Source organism: Octopus bimaculoides, chromosome 21 (assembly GCF_001194135.2).
Source record: "Octopus bimaculoides isolate UCB-OBI-ISO-001 chromosome 21, ASM119413v2, whole genome shotgun sequence".
NCBI classification, from domain to species: Eukaryota; Metazoa; Mollusca; class Cephalopoda; order Octopoda; family Octopodidae; genus Octopus; species Octopus bimaculoides.
Genome location: NC_069001.1, coordinates 18,120,866 through 18,132,993, shown reverse-complemented (window position 1 = coordinate 18,132,993; position 12,128 = coordinate 18,120,866). Strand labels below are relative to the sequence as shown.

The 12,128-nt window shown below is 35.4% G+C and overlaps 1 protein-coding gene across 4 annotated transcripts in view; it reads left to right on the top strand.

Annotated features, from left to right (window-relative positions):
• The window catches only part of LOC106870296 (unconventional myosin-VI), a 174,515-nt gene that overhangs the window by 124,775 nt on the left and 37,612 nt on the right, over positions 1-12,128 (top strand). For all 4 annotated transcript variants that reach the window (XM_052975409.1, XM_052975411.1, XM_052975412.1 and 1 more), the window contains exons 8-11: positions 69-233; positions 1,483-1,554; positions 2,546-2,717; positions 10,898-11,042. In XM_052975409.1, coding sequence (XP_052831369.1) covers positions 69-233; positions 1,483-1,554; positions 2,546-2,717; positions 10,898-11,042 — 554 coding nt within the window. The remainder of the gene's footprint in view (positions 1-68; positions 234-1,482; positions 1,555-2,545; positions 2,718-10,897; positions 11,043-12,128) is intronic.

The window sequence follows — 12,128 nt, the reverse complement described above, 5'->3', positions numbered from 1 at the left end:
TTCCCATTTACTCTCTGCTCACTGAGACTCTCCCTTCATGTATCTCTCTTTTATTGTTGTTTTTACAGGCCTCTGTCGCCGGGGGCTTCATATCCCATTATCTTTTGGAAAAATCTCGGATTTGTGTCCAAGGAAAAGATGAACGGAATTACCATATTTTTTACCGTTTGTGTGCTGGTGCCCCAGATGATTTGAGACAGAAGCTAAAACTCAGCAACCCACAAAGTTTTCGTGTGAGTAACTTCATACTTAACCTTTTGTTTCCATATTTCTGTTGAAATATACAGCCTTTGTTTCAATTAATTTTGTTGATAATGAAGAAATAATTTTGTCATTATTAACTCTTTATTTTTTAGGGCTGTGAGCTGGCAAAACTATTAGCATGCTGGGCAAAATGCTTAGTGGCATTTTGTCCATCTGTATGTTCTGAATTCAAACTCTGCTGACATTGACTTTGCCTTTCATCTTTTGGGGTCGATAAAATAAGTACCAGTTGAGTACTGGGGTTGATGTAATCAACTTACTCCCTTCGCCTGAAATTGTTGGCCTTGTGCCAAAATTTGAGACCATTATTAACTCTTTTGTTACCATAATTCTGTTGAAATACTCTGCCTTTGTTTCAATGATCAGATGCCCTCCTTGTCAAACCTTTTAGTTATCTGTCATGATCCACAAGGTTATAATGTACTGACTCTCTAAAACCAAGATGCACTAATGTGTTAAATGGTATTAAACCTCATGAAAAGGAATTATTCTCGCAATTGATGTGATTAATATCAGTCTGAAGATCTGCAAAAGAATATGTGAACAGGATTCCTGCTTCCAAATGCCAGCTTCAAATTTAATACTAGATTGTTTTTACTCAATAACTAACCCATTCATTTTTTTATAATATAGTTCTTTCTTTTATTTATTGTCATTTAATAAAATAAACTTCTTGTGTTTTAACATCTTGAAATTAATCAAAATTTGGAGGAATTTAGTGAATTATTTTTCCGTTATTAAGTTCATGTTTGGAATATAAATTTGCATTATAGTTCTTGCATAAAATTTTGATGAAAGTTTTTTTAATTTAAACTTGAACAGGTGTGTCTCCCTATCATAACATCTTAGGCAGTCTTATGAAGTTGTATAGCCTCATGGTTAGGGTGTCAGGTTTACAATTGTAAAGTTGTAGGTTCCATTCTCAGAGTGGGTGGCACTTCATTTCACATTCTTCCAGTTTACTCAACTGAAATGAATATTAACAGCAGCTTGCAGGAGACTGGCATCCCATCCAGAAAGAGTTTTGCACTGTCAGTTTTTTACATGCCATGGAAACTGGAATTAGCTCTGGCATAATCTTGTGAACTCAAGACAGATTTAACTTGTGGGTGGTCTTAGGCAGGCTGGCATTAAGAGGGTTATTTTGTTATAAAATGAATTTATAAATTGTTTTTTTTTTTTCACTCATCCTCTCTTTTCTCTTTTTACAACAAACAGTATTTGAATGGTGGATGTATGCAATTTTTTGCCTCTGGAGATGCCAAAGAGAAAAATCGGAAACCAGACAGGGTAAGTAGCATATCATCTATTTCCCCATCACCTTACTCTCCCTTTCCCTCTCCCCACCCTTTATTTTTTACTATTTTTTCTTTTCTTTTGCATTACTTCCAATCTATTTATTTAGCATTATCAATGTATTTTATCTTGTCATTGATAAAGTGCCTTATCTGTCCAAAATATTAATCTTCAAAATAACTACACTTCCCAGATTTTTTTTTGTATTTACTATTTTCCAATACAGACCATCCATAGTTCCTTCACACCTACATTCAACCATGTGGCAGTAGTTACTGTTTCACTGCGGGTACAGTATGGTTGAATAGTTAAGAAATTTGCTTCACAAACACAAACTCCTGGGTTCACTCTTACTGTGTGGTATCTTGGGCAAATATCAGGGTGATCCATACCTTTCCAGTGAAGGTATAGAAGTATGTAGATGGGTTTTACATGTAATTCAAAAGGTACACCTCTCTTTCTCTCTCTCACACACATGCAAACACACTGTCATGGTGATTCTACTTGAGATATATTCTTTTATTTCTTTTACTTGTTTCAGTCATTAGACTGCAACCATCCTGGGGCACAGCTTTGAAGAATTTTTTGTTGAGTGAATCAACCCCAGGACTTATTTTTTCTTTATTCTAAGCCTGGTACTTATTCTATTAGTCTCTTATTTGATTGCCAAAACACTAAGTTACTGGAACATAAGCACATCCACACTGGTTATCAAGTGGTGGTGGGGGACAAACACGGACATAAAGAGAAACACGCATATATGTATGTATATATGACTGGCTTCTTTCAGTTTCCATGTCAACCAAATCCACTCACAAGGCTTTGTTTGGCCCAAGGCTATAGTAGAAGATGCCTGCCCAAAGTGCCTTGCAGTGGGACTGAACCCAGAACCATGTGGTTGGGAAGCAAACTTCTTACCACACAGCCACACCTGCACTTCACTCAGTTTTTGTTTATTGTTTAGTTTTGTTGTTTTTCTTTTTAGGGCTGTGTTTATGATCCACTTCTTGACGACGTCAAGGACTTCAAACTTACTGCAGATGCCATGGCCAAAATGGGAATCGGAGATGGTGAAAAGATGTCTATTTTTGGTTTGATAGCAGCAGTTTTACATCTTGGCAACATAGATTTTGAAGAGAATCACGACGACAGCAAAGGTGGTAATAATCCTGACATTTAATTGTGTGTGTTTCTGTGTCGTCTTCTTCCCTGTGTCTTTCATATGCTCCATCATCCTCCTGCTGTCATCGTTGTCATATATGCTGACTACCATGTAGAACAGCCTGCCTTCCTGAATGTTGTTTCTCGCTGCTGCTACTACTACTACTACTGCTGCTGCCACTACAACTGCTGTGTTGCTCCTACTACTACTACTACTCCTGCTGCTGCTACTCCTACCTGATTCCATATCCTTCCATAGAGCTGCTGCTTGTTATGGATTTAATCTTTTTTTTTATTTTTGGGGGTCAGGGAAAAAAGTTCTTTTTATTTTTGTTTTTCCTTTTGATTTTTTTTTATATTTAGTTAGTATTTGTTTTTAATTTTTAATAATTTATTTTAATTTTTTCTGTTTTTTTTTTTGTTTATTTCTTTAACCACTTTCCTTTGTTCTTTAATTTCGATAAACTTTTCCTTATTTCTTACTGTTTGCTCAGCGTTGCTTAAAGCTAGCTCTACAATTTCCTCAAATCATTCTCTCTCTCTCTCTCCACCCACTCCTGCTTCCCATCTTTCCCTATGTGTGTGTGTGCATGCGTATATATAGCTTAGGCATTGCAAGACTAATAACCTGGTATACTACTCAATATACATATGCTTCAAAACAAAGCATTAGTTGAGTACAGAGCTGTAATAGGAAAATAAAATGACAAAGGAATAAACTATCATTTTATGAACTTCATTATCTTACAGCTGTTTCTGCTATAAGATGCAGTGGACTCATAATTGTGTGCCTAAATAACATCTTGTAGCACTTCGTATTTGATGCTCTGATGAAGCTATAGTATTACTTTGGTACTTAGTTATGAGTACACTGCATCTTATAGCAGAAACAGCTGTAAGCTTTATACTAGGTGTTCATAGGTAAAAGTATGATAGACAGGATCAGGTGTCTTGCTGTAGAAGACAGATATGGCTACTCCAGTTGGAAAAGCAAGAGAAAAGTGGTATACATATACATTTATGTTCATCATGATCAGTATTTTATGTCTGCTTTCCAATCTGGCATGGGTTAGATGGGTTTCCATGGTGCATGTAAGTTCTTATTGTTCAGAACTATTGTTCTTATAGATAGCTTAGAGGACCATGTCTTAGTCATACATTCCATTTTTGGTATGATTTCTGTACCTAGATGCCCTCCCTTGCACCAACCACTTTAGAGAGTATAGGAAGTGGGAAAGGAAGTGCTTTTTTATCCATGGCATTAGCCTTAGAGAGGTTGTCATACATTTGGCAAGATTAACGAGTTCTCTCATTGTTTCCATTCTCTCAAGATTAATATGACTGAGAGTGTGAACAAAACATGTTTGACACTCAAAGCAGTGATGTAAAATGAGCGAACTTTAGATCAGTTCAAATATGTTTGATCTGTAAAAAGGCCTTTTTCACTGCAGCTTGCCATGAAGAAAAGTTCTTGCTTTAAGCAGAAAGTGTTAAAAACAACCAAAGTCAGTTTAAAATGCCTTTTATAGATGTTTTTGTAACATCTTAGCTCTCTTCAGAACCCTGTTCAGAAAAAATTATAAGGATTGCTTTGCTTCCTTATAAGAAATCAGAAGTACATTGGCCACCAGGTCAGAACAAATATATGGTTGGCACTTAGAGTATTTGACCTGTAAAGAGGTATATATATATGTGTGTGTGTGTGTATTTCCCTATTTCAGCTCTTCGCTCTCTCACACTTACATCATTGCTCTCTCTCTCTCTCTCTCTCTCTCTTACAATTGCTCTAGTTCTATCTATGCTTTCTTCCTTTCCCTCCCTCTCCCCCTCTCTCACTGTATTACTCTTGTCAGTTTCTCTCCCTTTCCCACCTTTTATATGTATCTTTTGTCCCTTTCCTTTTCCCTCTCCTCTGTAAATGTTGATCAATGAATTCATTACGGCTCCACCTTCCAATGTTTTAAACCTTTATTCATAACTTTGTAACAATCCTTATCTGTCTGTTTGTCTTCATTTTCAGTGTAAGCCTTTTTCACCTGTTGCTGTACTATTTATATTTCTGCTCCTATTTTATGGGTCCATTAACATAACAACATCTCAAAAGCAAACCTTTGCCATCCATTTTAAAAATGAGAAAGCAAAAGACCTGTAAATTTAAAGAAAAGTAACATTTGATGGAATTTAATAGCTTTTATGTTTTTAATGTCTGCTTTAAAATACAGTCAGTAAATGTTGCTTATTATAATCAGTTAATGTTATCAGATAATGTTGTAGGGAATTAGTAATAATCGTACACACCTCCCATGTGACAAATGGAATAACCTTGTCGCTAGAAGTAAAGAGAAGTACGTGAAGTACCAGAGTACGTAGTAGGCAGTCGGAGATAGTCATGTCTACACCAAAGTGAACATTATTACAATCCAACATATTAAGGATTTAAACAACTCACGAGGAATTAATAAACTTGATGAGGATAAACCAATTCATGTGGAGTTAATAGAAACTCAAAGAGTTCATAAACTTACAAAGTTTTGTTGTGCGAATTTTACAAAATAAAATCGTAAAATTATGGAAAATTTGTTGTCTGGTTTGCTCGAGTTGCAAACAACAGCAGCAGCAGCTACGACTGCAAGAACAACAGCTGAAGCAGCAACAACAACAACAAATAATATTACAGCAACAAATGCTGCAATTACTGAAGTTGTCAGGAAAGTCAGAAAAAGTGTTCTTGACAGACTATGTCACAAACTCCATAACAGTTCAATTACAAATCTGACGAAGGAGTTACCTTAAAAACATACTACAGAAGGCATGAGCAAATCTTCGAGAAGGAATGTAAAGATTGAGACGACGAGATGAAAGCACACTTAATCTTGAGAAAACCAGTGGCAACAGAACATGAATGATACAGTAATTATGTACTCCCAAGAAAACCTTTGGACATAAACTTTAATGACACAATAGATATATTGTGTAAAATTTTCAGTGAAAAAAGCTCATTGTTCAACACACGTTGGAAATGTCTGAACATAGAAAAAAACAACAATGAGGACTACATCACATATGCTGGGAATGCAAGAAGTTTAAGCTAGATGAATTAATACCAGATATGTTCAAATGCCTGATTTTTATACACAGACTTGCTGTCGAAAGAGACCCAGAAGTTAGAACTAGAATTCTCGCAAAACTGAAACAAAACCAGGATGTAACCCTACGGCAGGTGTCAGTAGAATGTGAAACGATAGACAAATCAAGACATGACATGGAGGAAATTGAATGTAAAGATTGTTTCCAAGTAAAGCAAGTGTGAAATAGTCAGAATAGAGATAAAGTATTTTCTAAAAAACACAACAAAAATCAGGAAATAAACCCATGTTTTGCATGTGGAGGTATACACCTGAGGAAAAATTGTCCATTTTAAAATGCATCCAGTATTACCACAATGAAAGTACTTTCATTGTGGTAATACTGGATGTATATAGACATACTGCAGAACAAAGATGGCAAAACGTCAGAACAAAGAAAGAAATTGGTAATATAATGATGAGGAAATTCATGTAGGTGAAAATCAGAAATACTAGTGTTAAAATGCAGTTGGACACTTGTGATATCACCATTATAAATGAAAAAACTTGGAAATATGTCGGTAAGCCAAAATTAATTAAATCTAAAAAGGTAGCACATAGTGTTATGGGGAAAAGATTATATATTTTTGATGAATTCGCATGTAATGTAACATTTCAAGGTCAAACAAAAAAGGCAAAGATACATGTATTAAAAAGTTCATGTAATTTATTTGGCACAGAGTATATGGAACTATTCAAGTTGTGGAATATACCCATAAGTGTTTTAAGTGGAAATATAGTCGGTTTAGTCGAAGGTTCAAATGCAGCTGAGGGACTGAAACAAAAATTGCAGTAAAACGAAATGAAAAATTGCCCACAATAAAAAGTAAACATTGTTCCAAAGTAGATGCTTCATGGTTGAGACTACACATCGATTTTACTGGTCCTTTAAATGGTTCTTACTATTTAATGGTAGATGATAGTTTTTTGAAATGGCTTGAAATTTGCAATTGTGAAAAACCAATCTCCTCAACTGTGATAAATTTTTTAGATGAATTGTTTGCAAGATTTGGCATCCCAGACAAGATAGTGTCTGACAATGGAATGCAGTTTGTGTGTAGTGAATTTTTAAAAAAATTGTGAGACGTTCATGGTAGAACATATAACTACGGCGCCATACTATTCCAGATCTGATGAACAGGCAGAACGCTTTGTCAATATCTTCAAAAGAGCCCTTAGAAAATCAAGTAAAGAAGTCACATTTTTAAGAGTGTACCGTGTGACACCAAATCTGAATATACCAGCAGGAGCTGATGTTTGCAAGGAAAGTAAAATCGGTCTTTGATAAATTGCTATCTGGCAAGAAAAGACAAAGTGCCAGGGAAGACATAGCAAGATTCTTTAAGATTAGTGAAAAAGTGTTTATGAGGACATACAAGAATGGAAAGCAGAGTTGGGAAGATGGCGTAATTACCAAATGCAAAGGTAAAATGATGTACTGGGTAAAAAGTAGAAAAGGCATATACGAAAGAGACACAGGAGCCAATTGAAAAAGAGATTCATGGAAAGCGAACCAAAGAAGTTGGAGTAACTGATGGAATGGTTGTACGATACATTCCAAGTACCAACGCCACTGAATCCAGGCATACAAGTGAGAGGAAAAGAAAACATACAGAGCTCCTGAAAATAGATGCCAAGCACAAAAAATATTAAATTGTATGAAAAAATGAGAAAAAAACTCAAAAAGGGAGATGGGGTGAATAAAAAAAATTATTGCTAAATAAAATGACACTTCCTATGAAAAACTTAAAAGGGGAGATGTAGGGAATTAATAATAATGGTACACCCCTCTCACATGGCGAATAGAATAACCTAGTCATTATAGGTAAAGAGAAGTATGTGAAGTACCAGAGTACGTAGTAGGTGGTCAGAGGTTGTCATGTCTTTACTAGTTTTACTAAGTATGCTGTATACTAAAGTGGGCGTTATAATAATCCAACATATTAAGAATTATAACAGATAATTATTATTATCAACCTTAGTAGTTACCAAACTAGATTTTTAAATATTTCAATCAGTTATTGTTATCAGATGGTTATTGTCATCAAATTAAGTGGGTCCCTACCTCTTTATATAAAGTTATTATCAGCCAGTTATTGTTATCAGATGGTTTTCATGGTCAATCAGGAGCTCCTTAATCCTTCTGGGCTCAATAAAATCAAGTACCAGCCAAATACTGGTGTCAATTGACAAACCCCACCCCATAAAAAATATTTCTGGCTTTGTGCAAAAATTTGAAACAATTATCTATATTTTAGTATACTAAGGCCAAATGCGTTATGCTGTCATGAAATTAGCTTGAGGGAGAGGTGAAGAGCAAGAGAAAAAGAGTGAGGGAGAAAGAGAGAGAAGTGTTAATGATGTAAGGTAGAGGGAAAGTAATAGTTATTACACTAAGACGCTGTCAAGTGGTTAGTTCAAGAGAGAAATGAAAAAGAGAGAGAGAGTGTTAGTGCTGATAGTCAAGAGAAAAGGTATTGTTATCATGTTGTATGGTTAGTTAATTGAAGAAAGAGGTAGAAAGTAGAGAGAGAAATATAATAACATGTTAAGTGGAGGGGTAAGTGGTATAGTTGAAGTGAGACAAATAGAGAGAAAGAAAGAGTGTTGACTGGAAGGAATGCAGTGACATGATTTTAAAAGTAGTATAATAGAATATTGTGACAGACAGCAGAAATAAAACTTTAGTTGTTGTTCATAGATAGATAGAAGGACAGATGACTAGATATGTGGATACATAGTTAAATCAAAGTGAAATAACCTTAGCAAAAAGCTGTGGATGTTACTTCTACTTTTTTGTGTGTAGCAGCCCAAAAGCTGAGGTCATGCTGGGGCACCACAATTATTTAGTATTTTTTTTTTGTAGTTATTTGGTTTTAATGTTTGTCCATATTGTTAAAGTAGACAGATTCATACATCAACATAAAAATCAGTAGACTATGATGTATAGATAAGTAGGTAGATAGATAGATTGCACTTTCAATACTACTTATGTGGATTTTCACAAGAATCAAATATTTCAGAAAAATATATAACTTCATCACACAATTTTCAAAATAACTGTGGAATTTCCACAGGTACTGTTAGTTATTTTTTATATTAACTTTTTATTAATTCTTTTTCTCTTTGACACTGGGATACAAATACATGAAGCTCAATTGACTACCTGTCTTATAAGAGTACACCAGGCACATGCATCACAATCATATGTCCACAATATGGTGATCTCATATTGATATAAACAGCACATGACTTTGCAGGTGGGACCTGGTTGTAATTTTCTTCAGGTTGAGTAGCCCATCCTGCTCAATAGGTCCCTGAATAAGGTTTGTTTAAGGATGATGAACAAAACACCCATGTTTCCAAAGGTGAATTATTTAAACCCAAAGAATTTCTCTCAACACATCGTTATGATGCTCCCCCACTACTTCTGCTCATGATCAGAGATGCACATATCGTCAGCCACCAAGGGACATGCTCAACTGGTTATGGTGAAACAACGGACAAGCAAATCTGTAATATTGAGCAGTATATTTACTGTATCCCATCTTTTATACCAAGACAAAACTATTATTATTATTATTATTATTAAGACAGTGAGCCAATAGAATCCTTAGCACATCAAACAAAATGATTAGTGACATTTCTTCTTGTTTTCTACATTTTGAGTTCAAAGGAAGACCAACCAGTAATGTATCTGTTTACTCTTAATATGTTTGGCAGATTCAAATGTAAATGTCTGATCACTGTTGTTAAAGAGATGTGTTCTTTGCTGACAGAAAAAAGAAACACACTATTCTAAGTATTGCTGCCAACTTTGTACTTCCTATAACTTTATTGGAAGTTATTTTCAGCTTTTCGTGCCGGAACATTGCTTTCTTTTAGACAGTCCCAAGTGCACCAATTGCGATAGATATCACACTCACTTTTGAGCTTCTCTGGATGTGCTTCACTTCCAATGCTAAGTCATCATCTTCTCTTCCTGATTATTATTGGATTTGACTCAGGCTTGCTCTTATTCTTAGTAGAGTTTATGTGGGTAACGGCTTACAACATGTAACCTTAGATATCCACAAGCTTTCAATAATCTCTTAAATGCTCAAAACTCTTTTGATAATCTTTCTTGTTCCTAAGAGACAAACTTTATGTAGAAGCTCTACAGAACAGTCCATGATTATTATTATTATTATTATTATGTTCAAATTCCACCTTTCATCCTTTCAGAGTTGATAAATTAAATACCAGTGAAACACTGGGGGTTAATGTAATCAACTAGTTTTCCCCCCACCCAAATTTCAGGCCTTGTGCCTTTAGTAGAAAGGATTATCAACTCCAGTACTTAACTGGTACATTATTTTATGTATCCAGAAGAATGAAAGGCAAATCTCAGCAGGATTTGAACTCAGAACATAAAGAGCTGGAACAAAATTCCAGGAAGTATTTCATGCTCTAGTGATTCTACCAACTCACCACCCTTAATAATGAATATTTTTCTTCTTTTTTTTTTTGTTTCTCAATGATAGAAAGCCACAGATTGAGTGGGTGAGAACATCCCAGTTCATAACTGTTACTTATTTTATTGACCCTGGAAGGGTGAAAAGCAAAAATTAAATTTGGTGAGATTTAATCTGAATAGGAATTTCTAACATTGTTACAAGACCACAAATTTTGATGGGTGGGGACATGGAATTTGTTTGGTTTTTTTATTTTTGTTTTTTTGTTGTTTTTTTACTGAACCAGTACCTAACTGGTAGTTTATTGAACTCTTGAAGGAGGAACAGGTAATTTGATCTTAAATTTCCAATCATGCCAAAGTTGACTTCACATTTCATCCTCCCAGAGAGGTTGATAAAATAAATACCAGTCAGATATTGGGGAGCAATTATATATATATTGTTAATTATCACAATACTATCCCAGTATTCCATTGTAATTATGTGACTTAATTATGCTCATTTAATTTCAGGTCAAACAATAATGTTTATGAAATCTCTTTTGTTATTTAGTTATGGCAACAGTTAATATTTTTACCATTCTGTTATTTCAATTAGGTGGATGTAAGCTCTCTGCTTCTTCAGAAGGCCCTGTAAACATGTCAGCTGCCCTTCTTTCTTTGGACAAAGGAGAGTTGAGAGAAGCGTTGGTCAGTCGAGTAATGGTCCCAACTAAAGGAGGAATGAAAGGAACTGCTATCAAGTAAGGAAATTTGGAGTCCTTTTCTTTTTTAACCCTTTAGCATTCAGATTTCTTTGTCAAATGTAATGCTTATTTATTCAGTTTTGAATTAATCATGCAGTCTTGTAGCTTCAAGATTTCAATGATGTAATTGTATATTTTTAGAATGACATTGTAGGGTAGGTATGAGAGACCAGACCTTGATAGTTTTAACAAAAAGTAAAATATTTGATCAGATATGGTCAGTTTAAATGCCAAAGGGTTAAATGAGTATAGATGTAGGTAAAGTCTTGCAGTTAAGGAGTTCTTTTCACAATCGAGTGATTCTATTGGGTTGGCAACTAAGTTCCTGCCTTTAAAAAATAACAACTAATTAATCAATAATATATTCACCGTTGTTGTTTACAACTTCTTCTCAACGTTCAACAAGATTTTCAATACCTCGTTGGTAGAAATCACCTGATTTCGACTCGAAAAATTGATCCAACCAAGCTCTCAATTCTGCATCAGTATTGAATGAAACTCCACGCATAGCATTTGAAAGAGATCGAAAGAGGTGGAAATCCATTGGTGCCAAATCAGAGGAGTACAGCGGGTGTGGCTGCACTTCCCAGCCATGTGTTTGAATGGCTTCCTTGGTCATATTGGCGATATGAGGGCGGGCGTTGTCGTGCAGCAGTAGAACTCCATGCTGCTGATTAGGTCTTTTCTTTTGAATAGCCATGTTGAGTCATTCCATCTGTTGAACATAGAGCTCCCCGTTGACCGTTTGGTTCCGTTCAAGCAATTCGTAATGGATAATACTTTCCCAGTCCCATCGTATGCACAACATCGTTTTACGTGGATGAAGATCTTGTTTCACGTGCAGTGTTGCTTGTTCACCAGGGCTAAGCCATTCCTTACACTGCTTCATATGATGTACAGGCACCATTTTTCGTCGCCAGTAACAATTCGGTAAAGAAATCGTTGGGCAGTGACAAGCAAGCAAACCAGCGGAGATTGTGGCTTGTTGATTTTTGTTGTTGTTACTTAAAGCATGTGGAACCCATGCTCCATACCTCTGAATCTTTCCCATCGAGTGAAGATGCTTCTCAATAGCAGTGTGGG